The sequence below is a fragment of the Capricornis sumatraensis genome, chromosome 1 (genome assembly GCF_032405125.1).
Source record: "Capricornis sumatraensis isolate serow.1 chromosome 1, serow.2, whole genome shotgun sequence".
NCBI lineage: Eukaryota > Metazoa > Chordata > Mammalia > Artiodactyla > Bovidae > Capricornis > Capricornis sumatraensis.
The window spans coordinates 180,162,429-180,189,308 of record NC_091069.1 but is presented as its reverse complement, the minus strand read 5'-3'; the positions used below and the strand labels follow the sequence as shown (position 1 = coordinate 180,189,308).

The window sequence follows — 26,880 nt, the reverse complement described above, 5'->3', positions numbered from 1 at the left end:
CCTATAACTGAGAAGTCTGAACTTACCAATAGATTTACTATGATGAGAAAAATAAGAACTTGCTCTCCATATATATTGTTAACTTTGTCATTCTTGTACGTTCATAAAAATGGTGCTTCTTGTGTTCCTTTATTTGCTTTAAACAGTCAGGCGATTAGAGAAAAATGTTAAAGAGGTATTGGAAGATTTTGCTGAAGACAGTGAGAAGAAGGTAAAATTGCTTACTGGCAAACGAGTTCAACTGGCCGAAGACCTCAGTAAGTAATCCTGCCTTCCCTCCATCTCACTGCCTTTTCCTTTCACCTTCCCCATGTCCATTTATTTCTCCATTTCATTTTAAACTTACAGAAGAGTGTATGCAAAAAGCGTTTTTCCCTTGAACTGTTTGAAAGTTGCTGTCCTAAAGTTCCATCCGTTCCAAGTATTTTGATGTGGACTTTTTAGAAACAAGGATTTTCTCCTAGCAGCCGTCAAAATCAAGATTTTAATAACAAGGATAAATTACTACATCTAATTTTTAGACTCCATTCAGGTTTCACCTGTTGTCGTTACAGTGTCCTTCCGTATCACAAGGTACTCCATATGCATCTCTTATTTTCCCTGACCCAGCTTCCCTTTTTTGTAGAATGATATTTAGAAATCACAAAGAGCCAGATACAACTGAGCAACTAAGCACAGCACAGCCTTTAGAAATCAAGAGCTGGGAGCTAGATAATGTTTATTGTTACTGAAATATCACTGTTCCCAGAAGTGCTCAATGGAGCAAGGGAACAAATATGCATATGTGTGCATATTTGTGTGTGTGTATATATATACACATTTATAACTGTATTCCTAATCAAATACTGAGCTCATTCTAATTTTCTCTTTTTCTGTAATTAAAAAAATATTTACTTATTTATTTGGCTGTATCAGGTCTTAGTTGTGGCACATGGGCATGCAAGACCTTTTGCTCTGGCTTGCGGGCTCACCAGTTGTGCCATGGAGGCTTAGTTGCCCCACAGCACATGAGATCTTAGTTCCCCAGCTGGGGAACAGACCTACATGCCCTGCCTTGGAAGGCAGATTCTTAACCACTGGACCAGCCAGAGAAATCTCCCCTTTTCCGTATTTATAATTCCTTTTTCTGATAATGAGAAATCTGGCTCTTAGTGTCCTTAATATATTTACTTATTCTGATCAGTCCTCTTACATGCCACTAAACTTGCCACTGTCCCCTTCATTGCTCAAATGTCCTCGCCCAGCTCAGGTTCTCTTCACCTGACTCCAGGCCATCACCACAGTTCCTCCCCCTGTGTTAATACCCTTCCCCCTCATCTCAGTTGTGACATTCTGTGCCAGGATGCCCTTCCTCAGGGAGTCCTTCTAACTGATCGCATGCTCTGACACTGCCAGGCGTCTCTCCTCCTCCCTATCCGACTACACAAGGACCTTCCTCACCTGAGTCCCGACCGTCCTTTTGTAGAGACACCGTTTTTGTCTGTCTGTGCTTTGGCACTTTGCACTGCCTGCCTCCCCTCTTCCATGGATCCTCTCCTCACTCCTGGGCAGGTCACCACACCCCCATGTGAATGCCTCTTAAACCTGGTCTGGCTTTAACACATACACCAGGACGATATGGCTCCCTACCCTCAGCCCCCAGTCTCGCTGGGCCTTGTTCGTCACTTTGTCACTTTGTTTTCAGGCTGTAGGGGTCGGGGTTCTTTCCTGGGTGCTAGGGAATCCCTCACTTTAAGCTGTTTGGATTTCATGGTAAGATTTACTTAGATACTTCTGAATCCAAGGAAATCGGTGAAAGATTTGTATTATTAAATAAAAATACTAGTGGTCAGTGCTACTGTTTGCGTTAACCTTGTAGCAGGTTTCCCTTATTTCAGCTTCATGAAATAGTAGTTTTTCCTTTCAGTGTATACTTAGTTTTACTATCTATTTTTCTGATGTCCAAAAGATAGCACATGCTCAACAGAAAGCAGTTACTCAAATCTGAAAACAGTTTTTAAGCTGATATGTAGCACTACAGCACAATCCCCAGAACATCCAAGAAAAACCAGGCAGAGTTTTCCTGTCTTCCGCCCTGGGCCGGAGCGTGTGTTCTCCTCCACTGTTTGTCCTCTCCTCGCTCCTCCCAGCTTACCTCGGCTTCTTATTTCTTTCTCCTTGCCTTTTCCTTCTTTTCTTTAGGTAATCTTTCTTTGAAACATATCTCACTTTAACTTTTGTTTCCATCTCCTGTTGCTCTTCTTTCAATTTTCGCGCCACTTTGGCAGTATAGTTAAGTGTGTGCTAACTCACAGGTCTATACTTACATCTGAACTACCATGTACTTAAATCTGAACTACCATGTACTCTGACTCTTTGTAACCCCATGGACTGCAGCAAGCCAGGCTTCCCTGTCCTTCACTATCTCCTGGAGTTTGCTCAAACTCATGTCCATTGAGTCAGTGATGCCATCGAACCATCTCCTCTGTCTCACCCATCTTAGGCAGGCTATCTCCCACAGCCTTAACTTCTTTGAAAGAGTGGTACTACAATAGTTCTTTTTTTTATAGGATTGTTAGGGCAATTGGTTCAAAAAACATTTGTAAGTTCCTGGTTCATAATTTTATGCTGAATTAGTACTGTTCAGGAAGAGATGTATCAGTTTCACAAAGTATACAGACCTATTTCTTTTGTATCTCTCAAGAAATAGTTATCAGACAGTGAAGTACTTCCATGTGTTTTACCTGAAATATGCCTTTTTAAGTGATTAGAATGATGTGCCTTTTCTCAAGTTTTAGAATAGTCTTCTTTTTAAAAAATTTTTATTTACTTGGCTGTGCTGCATCTTAGCTGCAGCACGTGGGCTCTTTAGTTGGGGCATGCAAACTTTTAGTTGGAGCATGTGGGATCTAGTTACCTGACCAGTGTAACCTAGGCCCCCTGCATTGGGAGCTTGGAGTCTTAGCCACTGGACCACCAGGGAAGTCCCTTTAATAGAGTCTTGTGTAACCCCATCCCTTTTCACTCCCAATTTGATTATTTAAAGAAAGCGTATTGCTAACACAAATTTGTGTACTGTCAAGCCAATTCTTATGTTTTCCTGCTGTTTTTCCTGAAAAAGTACTCATGACTCCCTTGAAATGACTTACCACTTTTGTGTGTGTGTATAAATATATAATTATCATCATGTTTCTGTACCAAATAATGTCCTTGGAAGCAAGTGTTTGACCAGTGACTCAGCCTTATCAGTCACACTAAAGAAGATGAGACATGACTTTGTCCATTAGTTGAAAAAGAATCTTGAGAGTACCTTTTCCTTACTGTTTATCTTCAGTCTAACACTTGGGAATATGGTCATGGATACTTTCAGCCAGAAAACTTTCGGAGTTTAATGGTTACTACTGTATTATACAGATCAAAGTTCCTAGTATAGCATATTCAATTAGAATATGTTAAGTTGGTTAATGAAATTTAGAGAAAGGGAAGCAGATAGGGCTTCTGTTTTGTTTTGCTTTTTACAATTTGAAATGGGTACAGGATGAAATATTATGGAAATTGGTACAAGTTTGATGCATCATGTATTTTGCCAGTCTTAAGCTTGCCCATTTTCAAATCATTTCACCACTTTACTTTGGAGGTTCAGCAACTGATTATACTTTAAGATGATTACATAAAAAGTGCTGTGATGTTCTTTCATTTTAAGAAGAGATACCACGTTCAATATTGAAATGAAGCCACAAAACTAGAATTAGAAAGATGAGAGAAGAATTTGCCTCTTCTAGTCTTAGGAGGCTCATCAGTTGAGGAGTCGTACAAGGAAGCACAGTGGATTCCATTGGTGGAACAGGGAAAGGTCAAGAGGACCCTGGGGCATCCTGAGGATGTAGAAAGTAAGGAAGCAGTTCAAGGATGATAGGGACATGTCAGCAAGATAACATGCAGAAGCCAACATGCAGAGATTCCTGCTAGCCAACACTAGGACAATTTGGGCATCAAAGTAAAGAAGCACGGTGTAAGGAAAAAAGAGTAACTGTATGTGTGGAAAAGACTGGTAATAACCACCTTAATCAAGCGGTTAAAATAATATTATCAGTAATGGTCAGATCAGAACTATGTGATACCTTAGAGAATTCGGTGAGAAGAACCCAATGTCACTTCTGTGATTTTCTCACCAAAGATGTATAACTTAAATTCAATCATGAAGGTACATCAGGAAAACCCAAGTTAAAGCATAGTCTATAAAATAGCTGGCCTGTAATCTCTTAAGTGTAAAGATCATGAGTGACAAGGGAAGACTGAGGAACTGTTCCAGCTTGAGGGAGACCAAGAACAGGAAAACAAAATACAATGTATGTGATCCTGAACTGAATCTTTTTGCTCTGAAGGATGTTAATGGGACAGTTGGTGGGGATCTGAGGGTTACATGGTAGTCATATGTCAATATTATCAATTTTAAAACTTTGATTGTTAGATTGAGATTATTTAGGGAAATAATCTTATTTGTTGCTAACACACAATACAGTTGGGGCTTGTGAGGCATAATGACAGTAAATGATTCAGGAAAATTATACTCTTTGTGGTATTAAAACTGTTTCCTAAGTCTGAGAAAAGGATTAAAAAGGATATATCCTGATACAGGATCAGGGGTCATTTGAAAATAATTTAGAGAAAATGAGGCTTTTGAAAACATCATCTGTGAAGGTGTTGAAAGACTGGGTCACCTCATGGACAATTTAATAAAATACATAACTGATCTTTCCACCTTAATCCCTTTTTTGCAATGTCTACTCATATTCGCAACTGCCCGGTATCCACTGTGACATTGATGAAATTCTTTTGATTTTGTAGTGAATATTTTCTCAGGATTTCTTTTTTATAGATATTCAAGTACAACATTAATTTAGATAAAATCCATTTGGATTCCCTGCATAATTTTTAATTTTTAATAATGTGTCCTATCTATTTATTGAAATAGACTGCAATTTTATTTTTTTTATTTTTTTATTTTATTTTTTTTTTTTTTTTGCCCCCAGACAGAATTGGGGCCAGGGATCCCCGCGAGGGCGTCCTGAACGCCTCCCGCCACAGTCCAGTGGTAACGGCAGAGCCCGGACAAGGGCCAGCACTGGCCCCGCCCTAGACTGCAATTTTAAAATGCCTTCTTTGGAGAGGGAAAAATCAGCATGTTATATAGCTCAATTCAAAATTTTTCTATAATCTGTTTATGATTTATAAGATCTATTTTATGATTGTCATTATATAAAATAATATTGCTAAAACCTCGTAGACTTCTTCAGAATTTATTCTCCACTCCAGCCTGGAAACTGAGTGTCTGGGCACTGGTAACAGCTGCTGATAGTGTTGCTAAACTGAGTTTCATCAGCACAGCATGGGATTCTTTTGTTATTTGCTCTATGAATATCGTATCAACAGTTAACTAGATTATTGTGAGTTTTTGGACCTTGATATCAGTTGCAAGGAGTTTAGAGCTTAGGTTTCTTTTTCAACTCTTATTCACTAAAGTCTGAGTTATACTTTTCATTCTTTGTGTGCATAATCAAAGAATCACTGATACCCAATAATTAAAGGGGTATTAGCAGTCGTTTAGATTTTCCTCTCCTTATTTTAGAATAAATTCCTTTTCATTTTTGTATCAGAACCTGATTCTGCTTGTGAAAATGAATTAATATTTAAATACATTTCCTATGCCAGATACTAGGTTATGTGTTTAAAACACATTTTCATATTCTCAGTAAGTCATTTTTTCTCATTTATATATAATAAAGAAATAGAGTCCTAAAAACACCCACATAGTGGTAAAGCCAGGATTTGAGCTCAGGTTTAACTACTATGCTGAACTATTTTTTTGAGGGGAGAAAAAAAACCCCAAGGCATTAGACAATATAATTATATGAAACGGTCTTGTATATTTGGAAACTTCCATAGTTTACAGTGTCCCTCATGGAGTGGGTCAGAAAGATGTACATACTAGTTAACGCTCATGATCATTACCATCCTGTGTACTTCCTGTAGTACAAAAGCATCGCAGCTTAAACTTTCAAACAGTGTGAAACCTTTAGAGAATTAGGGAGTCTGGGTAGGAGAACACTAAAGTGTGCACGGCACCAGTAAACATTGAAGGAAGTTCGTTTTCCTTATATGACTTGTAGACCTGTCTCTAAGTGCACTCGATCAGATTCCGCCAGAGGTAAGTAGTATCTAAGTTGCCCAAAATCTAGACACAGCTTTTCAGTCTGGTGTGATTGTACTTCTTAGAGACTTAAGATCCGACTGTAACAGATACAGAATCTTTACTTGAGCATAATGGCTATTATTCTTAGTTGAACTTTTTTGTTGAGCTTGTCTGGGAGTGTTGAGATGTTTTATAATAAGCTTCAGTATATTTCTTCATATTTCTTGTATTTTACATGAAGAGAAGATATGCTTCAGTCAAAGCCAAATATTTCATATTTACATCTCATTTACTAACGAAATATGAAAACAGTCATAAACTTTTTACTTGGGCTACCATTGCACAGGCTTATTTTAATGATAATTTTGATGTCCTTAATGTTAAAAACAGCGTAAAGAGGCTGGTAAATTAGAATTTTCCAATATCCGCAGCTTTTCTCTCCTGTAGTTAATTTGCTCTGCTGACTCCCTACGCGAGGTGGCAACAGCTGGCCTTTTTACTAGAGCTCTGGGGATTAGAGTAGCAGTCGCAGCAGCGTGCTCGGCCTCTTGCCTCTGTTGACTGTTCTTTATTGTTCGATGCCTGAGCATCTCCCAGACAGCCAGCAATTGTTTCTTGAATCCTAAAGTTTGTTTCTCTTGGGGAGTATACAATGCTGGTGGGGCTCGTCTTTGTATCTCCTCACTTTCCCAGTCTCCTCTTATCCTTTCTGTGCTTTCTCTTGATAATTAGAATGGAGTAAAGATACAAGTTTTGTATCTTAGTGTGCAGGAGATTCAGTTTTGATGCTAAAAACTTAGAAATATAGATGACAGATGGAAATTTCTTTTTTTCTCTGAGCTATCAGATAGTAACAAATTATTTTTTTTATGAAAACTTTGTTGTTCATGATTAGTATACTAGTGGCTTTATAATTTAATTTTATAAATTACATAAAAAGGGAGCAACAGCAGAATGATCCAGTGCTACATTTAAAAGCTAAAATTGGAAGAGAAATGCTCCTTAGCTGTTCCAGTTTAAGAAGTACCTTCATTATCTCTAAAATATAATTCTAATTTATAAGAGTTAAGTTTCTTCACACCATGTTAAAACTTGGGTAAAAAGTAGTCAGAAAATATCAAGATGAGAAAAGCTTCAGCAAGAATAATTTTGTTGTTCTTCATTTAGAAAAAAGAAATAGGTACCTCTTGAATTTAATTTTCATTGGTTCCTCCACATTCCTAAACTTCTGCCATACCTACAGAATCTTTGAGGGCCTTCGTGGATGAAAATAGCGGCCTCACAGCAATGTGAAACTAAAAATTATCCTTGAAAGATTATACTCAGAATCTGAAACTTAAAACTGTAGAAAAGGGAAGTCATGTTTAAACTACCTTTCCCAGAGCCAGGGCTCTGGCGTGCGATAATTTGCCAAGTCTCTGTAGGTGGTTCTTGCCATGCATCACAACAGCTACTCATGCCATGCCCTCAAACCAGTACTCTAGAGAGTTCTTCGTGTTTACAGCAGTATAATCTGCCAAATTAGTAACTGGGGTGGAATTATCATGTATCTTCTACTGGTAGATTGTGACAAAGCATGTGACTACTGAAAATTTATTTTTTGAACTATCATCTGTAGTAGCATGTCCATTTTTTCTGTAAACATAACCAAAGAAAATTAATTTTGAAGGGATTTGATTTAAAGGATAAGAGGATAGTATTGAGTTGTAGAATTCTAGGTACCTAGACAATCCTTGTGGCATTTATATATAAATACTGTTATTGCGAGTTTTGGCCAACAATTATAGAACCTCAATACTGGTGTCTCATCTCTGCTGGCTTCCAGCATGTTTCTAAGCAGTCTTTTTCCCTTTGTCTCTCTTTTTCTAATATCTCTCACTGTTCCTTCTTCTATGTCATTATTATCTCTTGGTCCTGAACTAGTGTTTTCCTCCTCTCTGCTTTTTAACCTTCCTTTAGTGGTTAGAAACCTTACTGAGGTACTGCCAGTGTTGTTTGATTGAGCATAAGGCAGGCTTCCCACTATAGACAACTGTAGATCAACCAAAATAACCAATTTAAGAGAGTTTTGTTCATGTCTGTTATGTATGATCTCTTCTGCCCAAGTGATATGCTTCTTTCCTAAATTCGCCTTACTTTGTAAATCATACATTGTATATGTTTGCTGAATGTTGAGTCATGTTGCTTCAATACCAATTCTTGATTAGCCCACTTCTCTTAACTTAGAGAGAAAAGAAGGCTTTCTCATCCTAAGGAAGCTTTCTTTCCTCTGTGTTGCCAGGAAACTGCCATCTCATTTCTCTTGTGGAACAGCTCACATTTCCTGCATTCAGCTCTGTATCCACACATTGCTTTGCTCACATTTTGTGATCTAGCTTTCATCCCTAACAAAACCCCTGCTTTCTAGGTCACCTGTGATGTCCTAATCACTGGTCCACCCAATTCACTGAAGCGTTTTCATTTTTGTGTGTGTTTATTAGGAAGTCTTAAGTCAATTGGAGTATTTTTATTCTCTCTGATATTTAGTACTTTTTGGAATGGTTAGTAGATGAGAATATATTTGAAAAATGGAAAGATTGGAATTTTTTTCTTCACTGCAGAATAAATAACTGCTTCCTGTGTTATCAGTGTTTGAGGTCATTCAGGCATCTTCTCAGGGTAAAAGTGGTTGAGTTTCTAAATTCTGCCTTCGTGAAATATTTTTCCTGGTAAAATGAAATTGACAAAGCAGCTAAGAAAGAGAGTGAAGAGTTATTTTTACCTTGAGTCTGCAGAGATGAAGTAGAGTCTGCCTTTGTGTTGTAGCCCAAAAAAGGGGGAGAGAGAGAGTGTGTGAGTTGACACAAAGAAGAAAGTAATCCTCAGGGAGAGTCCTCTGTGTTAAGAGAAGTAGTTATTTACAGGCATGATTCCACACGATGAGTCCAAATTGTGTGCTTTCCAGGTTATTGATGAGAAAATTTAGACTCAAAATGGGGCTTTTAGAATCAAGCACATTTTTCATGCACTAAGTCTGTCTTTTAAGGACAACATTGAAGGATATTGATAAATTGGTACAAGATTAAAAGGATATTTACTTCTCTAAAATCTTAAACGGGCTACTGGTACTCCATGCTTTACTAGCAAGTATGTTCATTTTGCTTAAAAGCCACATTTTTAACTGATAAAAGTCAGGATAAGGATAGAAAGGACTCTTCAGTAATTTATGAATTGAATTTTGGTTATCATTTAAAAGTGGATTCTATTTATGTGTTACTGTGTTATGTGTTTGTGTGTATATTAATATGTATAAAAAAGCCAGTGCTCATATTTAAAACTAGAAATTAGGCTGTTTTCCCCCTTGTTATCAATGCTTACCACTCCCTCAGTGAGAGTTTAGAATGAAATAATATCTTTATATTTGGGATTAAACTTTGATTTGTTTTATTTTTTAATTATGTCTTTTGTACTATTCTCTCCATTCTGAGACGGAGAGAAAAATGGAATCTAGTCATTGAAAACCAAATCGAACTATGAAACAGTTCATCAACATGTGTAACAGTATATTAAAAAATAAAATTAAGCAGAAATGAATAATCTTTTTCAAAAATTGTCTTGAAGGACAAATTGATGGATACTGAACTGGTAATCTTTATGAAATAGGGTTCTCAGAATAGTTGTGTGGGGGTGTGTGCGTTAAGGGCAAAAGGAATTTTAATTTCTTTACCATTTTATACATTCCTTAACTGCCTCTTTGCCCAAATGAGCATAATTCAGAATTACCTTAGAAATTTCATATTCATAACTGTCATGTTCATAGAAGTGATAAAGCTGTGATTTGTGTTTGTGATATGATAAATCTTAAGAGTGACCGATACCTTCCCAAATAACCTCTTGGTGATTGTGACACCAAGAGACATTTCATGGGGCTGCATAATAAGTGATCATTAACGTATCATCCTTTGTGGTGGGAAATTCACGTTGAATTCTTCTCATTTCCTTCATGGATCTGTCATCTGTGAATGAACTGAAACCTTTCCTGTTGAACTAGTGAAGTTTTGAAGCTTGTGCAGCCTATTAAAGATAACAGATTTTGTCTGCTTCTTGGTTAGCTGGTGCATGGAAATGGTCTCTCTTAATTCCTCTTAAGAGAATTCTTTCAGTCTGTTCCTTTATTTGTAGTGCTGTAAGTTAGATCTTTTTTTCTGGGTCAAGGAATTCAAGTCTTATTTAGTCTCTCTCTTTATTGGCACCACTGCATGGTGCCAATTCTGAGTCATATGTACCTGTTTTCACCCAGTACAACTGTCAGAATTTGGGGTGTTTTTGTTTTCTTCTTTTTTTAAATCACAGAACTAGTGCATATGCATTGTGTAAAATTAGAAAATATAGATGGAGAACTTTTTAAGCTATTGCCACTGCCCAGAAATAACCACTGTAGCTCTGTATTCTAATAAAGTTTTTAATATGATCTTAGGGCTATAATTTGTGTCACATATCTGGAACACATTTTTCATGAAGAAATCTTGGATTAGCTTCCACCTATACCCTGAGTCTTCAGTTTGTTGTCATTGCTCCTATTTCTGGTTTCTCATCTATCAGAGTAGGCTAAATTTCTTTTTCTTTTCTTCATATAAACTTACTTCAAAAAGATTGTTTGAGAGGAATAAGGAGCATTAGTAAAAATCAAAACTATGATGCTCATTACTTTAAATAGAGGAGGTATTCCAGAGGCTATCTTATAACAAAACATGTACTAAAAATTACTGTTTTAAAGTCAATCTCCATCTGTATTTAGGACCCTGGCACTCCCTGTACATGCTTGTGCCTTCACTGTGTCTCCCCTTCCTTCAGAGATGCTTGAAGCTTCGCTTCTTAAAACTGTGGGGTCAATTCATGATTCTCTTTCAAACAGGAAAAGATTTGAATGTTTGGCTGCTACCTCTACTTTAAACCATCCACTCTCTTCTTAACTTTGTAACCTTTTATTCTCACTGAGACTGCTGACAATCAAGAAAGCAATGAGCTGTAGTTTCTTAGGTTTGCCATGTAAAGCCGTATAAGGCTTATAAGTTATTATCCCCATTGTTCAAATGGGAAAATTGATGTTCATTGAGGAAAATGGTTTAGCCAGGAACAAAAATATTTATGGCAAAGCTGGGACTAACAACATGTATTAGAGATAGTATCTTTTTAGATTTGTTTTGGGATTCTGTTCATCTTTAGTCTGGGATTGTGCTAGTGGGTGACTGTATATAACCAAGTTCATATAGTTTGGCTTTCTTTTTTATATTATTTTCAATGTGTTGGTTTCAGACCCTGCTCTTCTAGTTAAACTAATCACTAAGTATAGAACAATAAGTTTGTCTCCTAAAGACATGTAATGATTTCATTCTTCAAAAAAGATAACTCAGGCATATAAATCTATGCATGCTTATTGCTTTTTCAATTTTATGATTATTCCTTTTCTGTAGAAATTATGATTATAATTTAAAGGTGATTTTCTAAGTTAGTGAATGCATGAAATTAATTCTGAAGTTATTTTTGTGTCTTTGAGCCTTATTCTGACTTATGAAACCAGTGTCAGTAATGATACCTCTTTATAGGGTTATAGTGAGAAATAACTGAAAACTTATGAAATCAGCCTAAAAAAAAAAAACATGAATGCCTGTTAGTTCTCCTTGTGATAAAATTAATAATACTTTGTTCTAATGCAACATTTTATTTAAGAGATAAAATTATATTTCATTTTTGTTTTTCATCTCACTTAATTCTTAATTTTATTAAAGTCTACAAGTTTTAATTCCATACTTTCTACAAACTTTAGTTTGGTTCATAAATCAGAATTGCATTCTCCCTTGTTGTATTTTTTTCTTTTACTTTTAAAATTACATTAATGAGCTGACTGTTTAAGAATCATTCTCATGATTCATTCATCTGTTACTCCTCCCTTTTAAACCTTCAGAACTGAAGGTCTTTTGACAAACCAATATTTATAACAGTTTGACAGCAGGATGAGGAACAGCGTTTGTCTTTGTAACAGCTTGAAGAAAGACCCTTTCCAGGATCCAGTCATGCAGTTACAATCTTGACCTCTTTCTTATGCTGGGAACATACATAGAGCAGCACCTCCCATGTGTTTTCTTGTCCCATTGACTGTCCATTCACTTCCCATCTGTTTGGCAGTCTTAAAGGAACAGAAGGGGCCCTCTTCTTATAAATCTGTCTTTGCAAGTGATAAATGATGTCCTGTCTCTTTAAGAGCTGCCTGGGTGGTTTTCCTTTTCTTAAAATGTTTCAACGTCTCTCCTAACAAAATTCAGAGTAAGATATACTTTTAAGAATAAGAAGAAAATAGGAAAGAAAGAAATGATGAATTATTTTTATACTTTCTTAATTGTTTGGGACTGAATATCTTACTGGTCATAAGGCTAGTGCTTTTTTAGCCTTCCCAATTAATTACCTATATCATAGTTGTTAAATTGTATTGATTTTTAGGCTTTCTTGTGGGGGAAGAAAAGAAATCATTTACTTTGAGATACTGTATTTAAGCTTTCTTGAGGGGAAAAAATCAATGTATTGTTAATGAGTTAGCATATAAAATAACTTCTGAATATTTTTTCATCATAATTTTGAGTTGATAGTTGTAAGAATATGGAATATTTTATGTACTAGACAGAGAATGAAATAACTCACAGGAGATGATTATAATCTTATGGTAGAATCTAACTTTTAAAAAAATGATCATGAATCGTATAGAAATGTATGATTTTCTTCTATTGCTGAAAATAATGACTTTAAGTATAGATATTTGTATCTTTGAGTTTTCTGAGAATTGAGCAGAAATGAAAATATTTTTTCTCTCATGTAGAGATTGTTCATAGAAGGTTAAATGTGATAATATTGTTTCCCAAAAATGTTCTTAAATTACTGATTTTAAAAGTGCTGCCTGTATAAAAAGATCATTTTTAGAGTATTATAGTATATTGTATAAATCAGCTGCCTGTGGTGTATCTTCTACAAACTAGCTTCTTAGTTTACTAATTCCCTACCTTATTCCCGAAACAATTTGATGCAGCTTATGACGATCTACGCTGTGAAAAAGGTAAGAATACTTAAATTAAAAGGGTGGAAGGGAAGAGAAAATCCAGGCAATGCAATAATGTGCAACTTAGAATGGGATTGATGCTCTCGAGGGTTCTGCATACTTTGCTATAAACAAGCTGTCAATTTAGTCTGGAGCTTCCGACTGGTGTTGCCGAACCCCTAGCCCTATGTACAGCAAAGCCAATCAACTGACACTGGGTTGTGGTGAAGGAATGTTGTTGTTCTATCACTAAGTCATATCCGGCTCTTTGCAACCCCCATGACTGTAGCAGGCCAGGCTCCTCTGTCTTCGCCTGCTCCTCTGTCCTCCACTGTCTCCTCGAGTTTGCTGAGGTTCATGTTCATTGAGTCATTGATGCTCTCTAACCATCTCCTCCTCTGCCACCACCTTCGCCTCCTGCCTTCTGTCTTTCCTGGCATCAGGATATTTCCCATTGAGTTGGCTGTTCACATCAAGTGGCCAGAGTATTGGAGCTTCAGCATCAGTCCTTCCAATGAATATTCAGGGTTGATTTCATTTAGGATTGGCGGTTTGATCTCCTGGCAGTACAGGAGACTCTCAGCAATTCAAAAGCATCAATTCTTCATTACTCGATCTTTATGGATCATCTCTCACATCTATACGTGACTACTGGAAAAACCATAGCTTTGACTAAACAGACCTGTTGGCAAAGTGATGTCTCTGCTTTTTAATATGCTGCCTAGGTCTGTCATAGCTTTTCTTCCAAGGAGCAAGCATCTTTTCATTTCATGGCTGCAGTCATCATTCACAATGATTTTAGAGCCCAAGAAAATAAAATCTGCCACTGTCTGCCACTGTTTCCACTTTTTCCCCATCTATTTGCCATGAAGTGATGGGACCAGATGCCATGATCTTAGTTTTCTGAATGTTGAGTTTTAAGCCAGCTTTTTCTATTCTCTTTCACCCTCATCAAGAGGTTCTTTAGTTCCTCTTCACTTTATGCCATTAGAGTGGTATCATCTACATATCTGAGTTGTTGATATTTCTCCCAGCAATATTGATTCCAGCTTGAGCTTCATCCAGCGCAGCATTTCATATGATGTACTCTACATGTAAGTTGAAAAAGCAGGGTGACAATATATACCCTTGTCATTACTCCTTTCCCAGTTTTGAATCCTTAGTTAATTGTTCCATGTCTGATTCTAACTGTTGCTTCTTGACCCGCATACAGGTTTCTCAGGAGACAGATGAGATGGTCTGATACTTCCCATCTCTTTTAAGAATTTTCCACAGTTCGTTGTGGTCTGCACGGTTCAAAGGCTTCAGTGTAGTCAGTGAAACAGAACATAAATTATAATTTATTTCACTGACTTTCCTTATGGCAGCTTTCTTTCTAAATCATATTGTTTTGGGGTCTGAAATAAACTTCTAAACTTTTAAAATCATCTTTTAAAAAAAAAAATTATTTGTTTGTTTGGCTGCACTGGGTCCTAGTTGTGGCATGTGAACTCTTAATTGCAGCATGTGGGATCTAGTTCCCTGACCAGGGATCGAACCTGGGTCCCCTGCATTGGGAGCATGGAGTCTTAGCCACCGGACCACCAGGAAAGTCCCTAAAATAATCTTTAATGTTTAAATTAAGTATTGGTTAAGTCAGATCACTCACCTGTCAATAAATGAGTGAACAATGCATGAATATTCATGGGCATCTATTATACAGCAAGTGTAGCACTTGCTGAGTGATTTTAAATGACAGACTTCTTTGTAAGGAGATAATTCATATAAGCAGTCCTGTTCCTGGGTGCGGGCGGGGAGGAGACAGTGTAAAATGAATCTTTCTAAGATGAACTCTGCAGTCCTATGAGAAAAATATTATCATTTGTGGTTGCAGTTTTTGCTAGTAGCTTAATATCAGATAAAAAGATACTAAAGAACAAAAGACCACTAATCAGTTTTAAAAGGTACAATTATTAATAACATCAGAATAGTACATTTCAGTCCTAAGTTTTAAAGTACAGTAATATAGACTTTGAGTTTTTTAAGACATATTCCCTCATTTTATAGATAAAGAAACTAGGACTGTGATTTGTCCACAATAGTAAGGTTAAAGGTAAAGCCAGGACTAGAAACTTAGTTCTCCTGATCACATTATCATATGCCTGTTAGTACAGTATGGTCTCATTTTTATAAAAATGATATGAAATAACTACCCTATTGATTATTAGCATTTGACCAAGGATTCCTAACATTGTTTTTTGTCAGACACTCGTTTCATTTTTGTATACTTCATTTTGCGAAGTCCATGTTTTATAAGATTTGTCTATAATATGCTTTTATTTTTAATTTGAAACATAGAATTGCAATTATATCTCTTAATAAGCCAAACAAATAATTGTTACAAGAGTAGATGTAATTCTAGCCCAAACAAAGATTTCCATTTGAACTTTTGAAGCAATAGAAATAACCCAGGGAACTCTATTTCTACCTCACAGACCCCTGGAAGTCTGGACCCCACCCAGCTTTGAAATTACTGTCCCAGTCTCAAACAGCTTTCCCCAGGACGTAGGAGATGACACCTCCCTCTTCTGTAACAAACAAGTCTACTGTTTGTCTTCATTAATGAGTATGTTTAAAAATAATCATACCTATTTGTAGGGAAGAGAAAAAAAAAAAAACTAGAGGGCCAGGACTCAGAAGATAAGTGTTAGATTTAAATGTGTATCTTTGACTCTGTATCTCTTTGGCCCTTCCTTTCAGCTGTCAAAGGTGTACACGTTTTCTGGTGCTAAGTCTAAGATTTTGACTGTAGTTTTGAGAATCTTGAATCTGGTCTCGATTCACTTGTTTTTGGTTGGTGTTCTTTCCTTGTTTCCCTAAATGATTCCTTTAAACACTGAATTTCTAAAGAGCACTTAACAGTGTAATTGTCTAATAAAAAGCAAGCCTGTTCAGGAACAGCATATGTAACATAATAAGTGTTCCTTTAATTTTCAGTCCCTTAGCGAATAGCTTTTTATAGCAAAATTTCACCTACAAGGTGTCCCCAAGCTTGGTAGAAAATGTGCACGCAGCGTGTTATGAAACAGTTCTCTTAAGGAACATTTGGATCTTTGGATGTGTGCTTGTATAAAATACACTGCATCCATAAGTTTGCAGCTCATTTCTCTGTGCTTTCTCTAAAAACATCATAAGTTGTAAAAGGTTTATTTCGGTTCATGTGGTAGTGTTTTGTGTGTGATTCTTTGTTCCTGTTCTAAACTGTTATTAACCACTGAAGTGAACCTTCTCCCGGGTTTGGCCTTTTGGATTCACAGTGTATTCAAAACCTAATTACAGATTAGTGTGTTTTTGAGATTTTTAGAGCAAGTATCAGAAGACTTAAAAAGAAAATGAGAGTAGTGGTATCATTTCATGTAGAGATAAAGAGACCCTAAACATGAATGGGTGTCAAGTCATCTAAAGAAAAGAAAAAAGAGAAGGAACTTCATTCAGAGACTGATGGTTTATGAGTTGGGGATTATGGGAATATTCATGACTCAATCAAGAAGCACAATGAATTGATGTTTGAAATTGTTCATCTTTTAAGTAAACATTGGATAAATGGAAAGTAGACTCAGTATTCACTACATGTGGAATTGGCTGTTTCAGTGTACAGAAATAGCAGTTTGTTAATCTCTTCCTGAGTTGGTTTAGTTTATCAAGTAAATCACAAATTTATAAGAATTCTCTAGCTATGTAAATATTTAATGCAAATATTTAATAGAAAAAGGAGTTTGCACTATAATTAGCCTTGCTAATATATACACATTTTTCCATGGGAAAGTAAGTTCTAATGTTGATAAATTAAATACCGTTAAGATTTGGGGATTTGAAAACACTGTAATAGTGAGACATTAATTTGAAGGATCAGAAAGTGGAAAGTGTTAGTTGCTAACATTCCAACTTGATTTTTATGCATAACTCAGTTTTCTGTGCAGCCAGATACAAGACATTGTTGGAACTTTACATCAGAATTTAAAATTAATTCAAATATGGAAAATAATGTTGCTTATTATTTGTAATATAACTTCCTTGCAAAGCTTGAAATCATGCTTGTGTGTGCTTATATAGTCATCATATTTTAGCCTTCTTAAGTAAGGTATAATAATTAAGTCCTCCCTCCACTCCCCCACCAGTTGCTATTGTGTTCTAAGACCTGAGTATTCTCTGTTCCTTGTTGTTGGGAGCCCACCAGCTTTCCTTGATCTTCATTGTCAACGTGTGCCCTGCCTCTTGTTCCAAGACTTGCTCTAGCTCTTGTGATCGTAGCATAACATCCTGGAAGCATAAGTGCTTCTTTCCCGCTTCTTGATAACCTGTAGCCATCATTCTCCATGCCATACTTGTGGTAACTTCATTTATCAAATATTTATTGAGTATGTATAGTAAGTCAGACATTGTTGTAGACACTGAAGACGCTGAGCTTTTTTGGTCCAGTTTCCTGCTCTAATATTGTTCTCCAAGGGTCTCTCCAAATGTGTATAGATCTAATCTCAAGAGGAAGAAGTAATAATACTCATCATAATACTCATATTATGATAACATAATATACATTTCTTAGACATTCCTAGACACAGAATTACGTAAGAGGTGCTCAGTAACTATCTTATTCCCTATTTTTATTATCAAAATATCTTGTTTCACAGAAGGAAAAACTTGCAACAAATACACTTGCAATAATAGCATTTGTTTTGTTACCATTTAGAGTCTGCATATGATAGTAGATCTAGTATGTGTCTCTGAATTGGAGAACTGTGGACAAGGCTAACTCTCCAGGCTTAATAGCCTCGTCTTTGGCAGTGAAACGTGTGGGGTTATATGAGGACCAAATGAAATGTGGGATCTGAAATCACACAAAACATAGTAGACACTTACAGACTTAGAGAGAGGTAGAAGGTAAGCAAGGAATTCGTAAAGGCAGGGTATCATATGCCCCCATGTCACTTCAGTAAGTACATTATATAAGTGAAGGAACAAATGAAGGAATGAGTTTTCCAATTTAGTATGAAAAGGAAACATTGATCACAGTTACTCTTTTTTCTTTTTACTTTTACCTCCTTCCCCTTCTCTCTCGTCTCCTCCCATTACTTCCTAGTTACTTCCTAGTGTTCTTTGTGTTGTTCTTGAGGTTTTAGGGCATAGAGGTACAGTGTCTTGATGTTCCAGTGGTAAAATATTTTGTAAAAACAACTTTTTAAAGGGAAAATTGGTAATTTTTTATTCTGTGGTTTTCATATATAGTTTAAAAAAAAACTTTATGAGAAGCATCACTTATCTTGAATTTTGGAAGAATTTGAATTTGATTCAGATTCCACAGTTAGACACACTCATCAGAGTGGCTCTTGGTCTCTGTCAATACAAGTAGACCTTGCTGTGAGCAGTCTTGTGACACACACTCACAGCAGTCTGTCCAGCTGAGCGTAGAGGTCATCGACGGGGCGAAGGACGGCTAGAGCTGGCCCTTCAGCTGCCTGATTTTACTCAGATGATGGAGCAGATAGATTGCGATTTACTTCCTTCATACAATACAGTTTTCCGACGTAGAAGTAGTTCTCACTACAGTATTCAGAGAGCTGCTAAGGCTCTGAACACTTGTTTGAGATTTCCATGTTTTGTGCTCTTTAAGCTAGATGATTTTTTAAAGACCTCATCCATTTCCAAAATTCTATGAGATGTAAATTTAGAAAACTTTTTTTCCCCTATTTCTCAACTTCCTCTAAAGAAAGTCGTCAACTGAGCTATAGTATCTGAAAGTCTGTAAATGTTCAGTGAGGAAGATAGGTGAACTGTTCCTAAGTAACTATATGAAATAATTTTTAAAATAAAAATGTGGCCTTATTTTGTGAAAGGAAGGATGTTTACTGGTTTGACTGCTAGATAACAAAAAACCCCACCAAAAAAACAGACTACAAAAAGTACAAACTAAATTTCCAAGAATCTGATTTTTTTAGATAGAAGCAAGGAATTCTTGCTTATATTCAACTGTAATGTATCTGCTCAGTAAATAATTTGTTTAAAAGAATAGGGGACCCCTCTGCCCTGGCTCTTTTTGGTGTGTATTCATCTCAGTCTAGTACCAAGAATTAGAAGTTCTAAATTACTGGAAGAAGAAAATGAAGACAATGCATTCTTTATATACAACTCTGGTGGGCTATGCTGAGTTCCTGCAGTGCTAATAAGAATTTACCAAAAGAACAGTTCTTTTTATTGGCTACTCATCACAAATACTATCTCATTGATTAAAAAAAGGATACTTATATCTTTGACTGCAGATTATTTTTAAATGTAAAAGATGTAAATGTTATAAATCAAGTATATTTCAGTTTTTAAAAAATAAAGGAAAGCTGAAAAAAAGAATATAAACATCGTTAAGAGTAAGAATAGCAGGTAGAAGGCTTTGCAGCTTTGCCTTTAGGTCACCAACTTTGAACCAGTCATTTCACTTTAATTGATAATTCTCACTAACGTATTATGTTAACAGGATAAAAGTACTTGTTATCATGCTTACTATTGTTATTCAGTCACTAAGTCATGTCTGACTCTTTGTGACCCCATGGACTGCAGCACGCCAAGCTTCCCTGTCCTTCACTATCTCCTGGAGTTTGCTCAAACTCACATCCATTGAGTCAGTGATGCCATCCAACCATCTCATCCTTTGTTGCCCCCTTCTCTTTTTGTCCTCAATCTTTCCTAGCATCAGGGTCTTTGCTAATGAATCACATCAGGTGGCCAAAGTATTAGAGCTTCAGCTTCAGCCATCAGTCCTTCTAATGAATATTCATGGTTGATTTCCTTTAGGATTGACTGGTTTGATCTCCTTGTTTAAGGGACTCTCAAGAGTCTTCTCTAGCAGCACCACAGTTCAATAGCATGCCTAACCTGTGTTTTAAAATAGGAGCTACATGATTAAGTCAGTAGTGAAGTAGAATAAATCATGACTCTTCCTGCTTTTAATATTAGGAGATTGGCATTCCATGTGAATACATTTTGAAGGAAATTTTTATATTTCAGAGAGAATTTGTAGATTTTATTTGAACACCTAAAGTGAAAACCTGAAATCAAATAAAATAATGTAAATCTGTCTTCATGGCTCTGGTGTTTTAAAACTTAACTTTCTTCATTCACAGAAAGAAAAGTACATTTTTTTTTAAGTGTTGTTGCCTTTTTCATTTTTGTTGAAGGTACTTCGTGTAGTTTCTTTTTTGTCTTTCAGTGTTAGGACATTTTGACATACAAAGTGTACATTTTAATGTGGTCATATTGGTTAATGTTTGTAACTCTTCCTATTACTTCACACCTAGAAAGTCATTTCCCAGTTGAAGGCCAGTTATATACTCACCTGTATTCTCTTCTAATTTTAAAAAATTGGTTTCATTATGTTATATTTTCCTCTGTTCCAGATAATGCTAACTGTGAGTCCTTGGTTAGACCCCAGAGAATCTTAACAACTCCTTAAAATTCTACACATAATTGTATGTGTATCTATATCTGTATTTGCCTTTTTCTGTGTAAGAATCTGCAACATTTATTAGATTCTCAAAAGGATCTGTCCCTTACACTCCTTCCCTTTCCAAAAAATTATTAGAAGGGGTACTGCTATAATCTGTTTGAATTTCATCTGGATATCAGATGGTATGTCATGTGAAGGTAATGTTTCCCCTTTTCCTGAGTAGTTCAAGTATCCCAAACCATTGCCGTCAAGAAATAAATTTGTTTTTAATTAATTTGTTATCTTTTTATATCTACAGAAAAAGTTAGAGAAATTCAAGAAAAACTTGATGCATTTATTGAAGCTCTTCATCAGGAAAAATAAATTGTAATAAGTGAGTAAAAAAAACCTCTTATTGCATTGGTACTGACTAAACACAAAATTTATATTTAAAACTTACTTTAATAGTTTATCATTCTACTTAACTATATCCTACTTACTCCTTAATAATAATCTTAATGTAATTAAATAATTTAAAAAGCAGAAATTTCTAAAACTAGATTTTACAGCTTTTGTGTATGATGTTCCTTTGAATAAAATCGCCTTGTGGTTGAACTAAAAATATCCTCTAGAACTCATTTTGAACAGAAAAAGGTGAACAAAGCTAAACTATTTCATGATATGCTAGTGGCTCATAGATTTTCTGTTTATAAAGAATTGAACTGTTGCACTCATTTTGTCATTGTTCATATTCAATGAATAATCACATATATGTTCACTTGCAAACTGGGTTGACTAAAAATTTTAATAATTGTTCTTAATCTTATTTTCAGTATTTAAAAACATTTAAATAAACTTTTTCAATTTAAAATAACTCGACAGCTGTAGAATTTAGGACTCTACTGATAATGTATGGGCTCTTGTCTAATTCTGTAGTGTGGCATTATAAGCAGTGCCTAATAAAATATTATTTTTGAAGACTTCCCTTAATAGCAAAGTTAATTGCTAATTATTGCTGAAAAAATATAATTAGGAAGTCTTTTATTGAAGAAGTTGAGAAAGGGAAAATGCTATAATTAAGACCTTTTCACTTATTTAAAATATTTAATTATTTTATATGTGAGTCCTTGCTCTGTAGACAGCTTGCAACACAGAAATAAACAGAGTAGAAATGTGGAAGTTTGTCTCCTTAGCTGCACTGTGTTCAGAAAAGGCCCTTGAATCAGACTCCCTACTTTCTTGTACTGTCGAGGCGATATATTTGAGAAAGCAAGCTAGAAAAAGGAAGCACAGCTCAGACCAGCATCACACAAAACAGTGCACCAGCAAGGAATGAGAGAGGAAGGAGTAAAAAGCTTTAGAATAATGCTTTGTTACTTTGTTTGTTTCTCTTTCATAAACTAAGACAGGTATATGGATGTATACAAAAATGTGCCTAGAAACTAAATATTAATCATCTTTCACAAAGGCCAAAAATAATACAGTGTTTTTAAGTGTCTGTGCTCATAAACATTTTTATACAGTTTCAGTGTACGAAAATTTTCTTTTAAAACCATGAAATGTTATGAGGTCTTCCTCACTGTCATAGTTCCTTACTATCAGTAGTTAATGTTAGAAACATTTGAGAATCTTCTGGATTTGGAGATTCTCTTCATAAGCATCAGAGTTTGCTTGATACTTTTGTTTACAAATATAGTTTTTTTGGGGGGGTGGAATTCACAGAAACCCAATTAAATATCAGGTGCATTTCCATCTCTTAATGAAATAAGGAAGCCCAGAGCCAGCCAGGTCAGTGTCACCTACCTAAGCTGGTCAGTGTGACATCTGGAGTAATTGTTGCTGCCAGGAACATGCCTTTTTCTGCCAAAGTGTCTGTCCCAGGTGAAGGCCAAGACAGTCCTACGAGGCAGGTTGTGTACCGGAAGACAGTCCCAGCATTTTTTGTTCCCTACTTGTCCCTGCTCTCTAGGGCACTTTCCACCCCTTGGGATTCATGGCTCTGTGAAGTGTTATGTTTATCTGTGAGATGGACAGATGATCTATTTTTTATCCTGCAAATCCACTTAAAGGAGTAAATCTGGGACTTCCCTGGTGGTCCAGTGGTTAAGACTGTACTCCCAATGCAGGGAGCCTAGTTCAATAGGTTCCCTGGTTGGGGAACTGATCTCAGATGCCACAGGCGAGGCTAGAAAAAAAAAAAAGTAAAAGAATAAATCTGGCAAAACTGTAGCCTTGCTTCATTTTGACCATTTAATAAAAGTTGCCAGGCATTTTAAGGAATTTGTATTCCTCTCTGAGTTTTGAGATGCATGTAGTTACTCAGCCTGATCATTTTGAATAACTGATACTTGCTGAAGATGAATTCCAATATTTTTTTATTCATACATCATATTTGATAAAACTTTTATTGTTCAGGTGGATATTTCAAATTTAATAAAGCTACCAAATTAGGCAGTTAAGCTTCAATATTTTTAAGATCATACAATAGTAAAATTTACTTAGAAATTTTACACTTGTCTCCCCAGACCTAAATTTACCAATGAAAATTCTGTCTGTTTTTACAGAATCCTGCTCATCATATAATCACCTCAGCATACACCTGAAGAAAGAAAGCTCAAAAGTCTTTTGTCTTGCCTTTTTTTCCTTCTGCTATTCTGCCCTTTCTAAACATAAAATAAAGTCATGTAATAAAAATAATTTATGTGTGTTAGAGGCACTTTAACAGTCAGCTGCCTTTTGAATGGAAGAACAGTGGAAATGCCATTAACATTCTGTTATATTGTACTTAAGTGACAAATTGGGATAATTTAAGTGGTGTGGCCATTAGGCTGTCCTTGAAGATAAGAAACTTGCACTCCTGCTTGTTGTTTCATTTCTAGTGGCACGAGTTCAACTAACTCTTTAGCCAACGTTACTCGATGTAATTTCTTTTCCAGAGAAAGAATGTTAGGTGTTTTGAAATAAAACTTATGGCAATTTTCTAAAGGCTATCAATTGTATATAAAATGATGATAACCTGCTGAGTTGTTGTCTGTATCTGCAATGTTCTGTGTACAGAACCTATTCGACCAGGATAGTTCAGTTTAGATTTACTTGAATGAAAGTGAGTTAACAGAAAAATTCTTCAAATAGGTTAATTTATACAGTTCTGTGTACATTCAGTGAAAGATTTCAACCCTTCATTGACAGCTTAGAAGTTGCCTTAGAAGCTAAGTCAGTAGCAGCTTACCTGTTTGATTCAGTTGATGTTTTTATACTCTGTCTATCCATTTGAATTCATTCATTTTGGATGTTTTATACTTGAGCTAGGCTTTCTTGTTGACTGTTTTTTTGTTTGTGTTTTTACCTGTTGACAGAGCTGTTGGATTTTGATGGGGAAGATTAAGAATAATCAATTGACTAATTCATTTAGACTACTGTCAAACATTTCATTGAGGCCTCAGGAAAAGCCTTCTTTCATAAAACTGTGTTTTAAATGGAAATTATTTCAACAATTAGAATTATGTTGACCATTCCCTTCTCTGGATGTTAAAGAAAAATATAAAGTTTAATTCATTACAGTTCAATTATGGTAGTATCCTCATATCATTTTCATGTTGTTTTTTTTTTAATAAATATTTTGTAATGGCTAAAGGACTTTAAAGCAAAGAAATAGGCCATTTTTGACTCTCAATGTCTTTGCCATTTAACTCTGCTTCTTGCTGCCATTTCATTACACCTTTAGTATTCTAATAAAAGTGTCCATTTTGTGACAGTTTTTATTTTACAGTCTACTTAATCTTTAGCTTTCTTGGAATTATGTTTTGGTAACAGTTCCCACATTTTTTAAAGTTTAACATCAGTACCTTCTTTATTGTGGTCTCTATCAAGATCTGACACAATGTGCAAGGGTAAAGGTCACCACAAAATATTTGAGTGAAGATTCAGGAATTAGTTGCTGTATACTGTTTGATAGGATGTAGATGCAGTTTTAAGCAGAGAGTAGCAATGTATTTTATTTGGGAGCTGAGTCATCGAGAACATTTCTGTATCCTTCAGACCTAGGGACAGTGATGAGTGGTTGGGTGAATGGAGAGGGAACAGAGTGCCCTGATGCTCTGTACAGAGGTTAAGAGGTGACCGTACTGGTTAACTCCCTCCAACTAGTGCTGGCCAGTGGGTAAACACCCTCACTGAAGCAGACATCATTCAGTTAGTAATTAATATTTTTGCAGTTGTAAAACACAGCAACTTTAAAACTACAAATGTATTTCTAAAAAAAGGAAAAGGACCGTGTTTATTTCTATGAGCTATGGATAGGGAAAAATGCACTCCGCTGTGTTTCTACAGATTTCCCCCAAGCAAAAGGCTGATGTTAAGTCAGTGCTTTTATTGCAACTCTTTCTATAAATTTAAGAAGGGGTGGTTAAAGGAGATGTCACCATTTCTTTGAGATCAGTATTTGTGATTTAAATATATAAATAATAAAATGTTATTAAAAATCCTATTTTAGAGTCCAGACATTTACCTGTCCTACTTGGTAATATGACTTCTTTCATGGATTATATATTGTTTTCCTTTATGGCTGATCTCACACTAAGCATGCTTCCCTCCCCACCCAAAAGCTAGCCATTTCTTAAAATTGGATGTTTTAAAAGAAAAAAAAAACCCTCAGATTCTCAACAGTAAACGGTAAACTGTGTTGTGTCAGTAGTTCAAAAATCACAAATGATTCAAATGTAAACAAATCACTATGCAAAAGTATTAAAATGTAACAAATAGAAACAAATTCAATATACAAAAGTTAAATTCTAATGAGACCAGGAATCGTTTTGTTTTTCACCACAGAATTTGCAAGGAATAGAATGAACAAAGCTCTGTACTGAAGACTGAACAACTATAAATAGATTTAAAATTTACTCGATCCAGGTATCAATTTAAGAAATCAAGCTATGTAGGCAGTGAATGATAGGAAATGAGCGGTTCCTGCAGCTTCATGATTGAACCATAGTTCAGCTGAGCTGTAGTTACAAGCGGAGCAGTCAGCCTTTCTTAGCTGCTTAATTATGTCCTCTTTTCTCTGTATTATCCCCTTTTTCCAGGCTTTACTCTGACACACTCCTTCCCACATATTATTTAGCCTCCAGATACAAATGAATAGTGTAATAATGAGAAGGGAACATTGCAGAGAGTGGTATTTCCTGACCTTATAATTTGGGAACTTTGCATATGATATTAAGATTCAGAGTGTAGGTTTAAAAGGTAAATCCCTTAACCAGTCAATAATTTTATTTTTATTTATTTTAGATGTATTTATGTGCTAAAAGAAATACGTTTTAGTTTTCCAATAAAGGGGATCAAAGTCTTGTGGGGTTTTTTTTTTCCTGTTTTGGTTCTCTAAGCTGGTATGTGCTATAGTTTCTGGAACTTCAGCAGTATAGAAATGTGCTTATAAATATGCTTACCTTTTGAATAATCATGGCTTTGTGTTTAAATATTTAAAATTTAGCCTTGTTTTTACTTGTGCACTATGAATGAACTTTGTATTATTTTTTAAAACATTCACACCATCTGTAGATGTTACTGCAATTTATATTTTGCCTGTGCTTGATCTAAAATCATTGGTGTAGATGAGTAATTAAAGACACTGAAATCCTGTTATTGGAGAGCATCTTTTAAGTTGTCTCTGTTATAATGAGGGGGAGAGAGAGAGAAACTTATGCACCCAGGATGATAATTGACTCCACAGTGTAACCAAATTCATGGTCTAATAAGCCTCTTAACGTGTGGCTCTTCTTTGAATGCTTGACTTTCACATGCCTCACATTGCATAGTTGTAATTCATGATCTAACTGTGCTCTTTTACATGTCTTGATATTTGTCAAACACTTTGGTATTTTCTTTGGTTAAATATATTTTTTAAATGTTTTTAATTGCATTTTGCTACCATGGCCATCATTTTCATTGATGCTGCTAACCTGTTTAGTCATTTATGAGGCTGCCTAAGAAGGCATCATTAAGTCTTAGAACCAGAAGGAACCTTAAAGATCACTTCATTCCATCCACCACCCAATTACGAACTCCCTTTTTTTTTTTTTTAAATTTTAGAATTTTTCCCAGAACTTTGCTCATGTGTGTGTTTAGTTGCTCAGTCGTGTCCAACTCTTTGCGACCGTATGGGCTATAGCCCAGCAGGTTCCTCTGCCCATGGGG

The 26,880-nt window shown here is 35.7% G+C and overlaps 1 protein-coding gene across 5 annotated transcripts in view; it reads left to right on the top strand.

Annotated features, from left to right (window-relative positions):
* The window catches only part of OPA1 (OPA1 mitochondrial dynamin like GTPase), an 81,586-nt gene extending 55,405 nt beyond the window's left edge, over window positions 1–26,181 (top strand). For 4 of the 5 annotated variants that reach the window (XM_068972719.1, XM_068972701.1, XM_068972710.1 and 1 more), the window contains 3 exons: window positions 147–257; window positions 21,008–21,082; window positions 23,253–26,181. In XM_068972719.1, coding sequence (XP_068828820.1) covers window positions 147–257; window positions 21,008–21,072 — 176 coding nt within the window. In that variant the 3' untranslated portion in view covers window positions 21,073–21,082; window positions 23,253–26,181. Of the gene's footprint in view, window positions 1–146; window positions 258–348; window positions 468–21,007; window positions 21,083–23,252 lie in introns of those variants that run through there. The other variant, XM_068972693.1, reaches the window with a different exon arrangement.
* The last annotated feature ends 699 nt before the right edge of the window (window positions 26,182–26,880 follow it).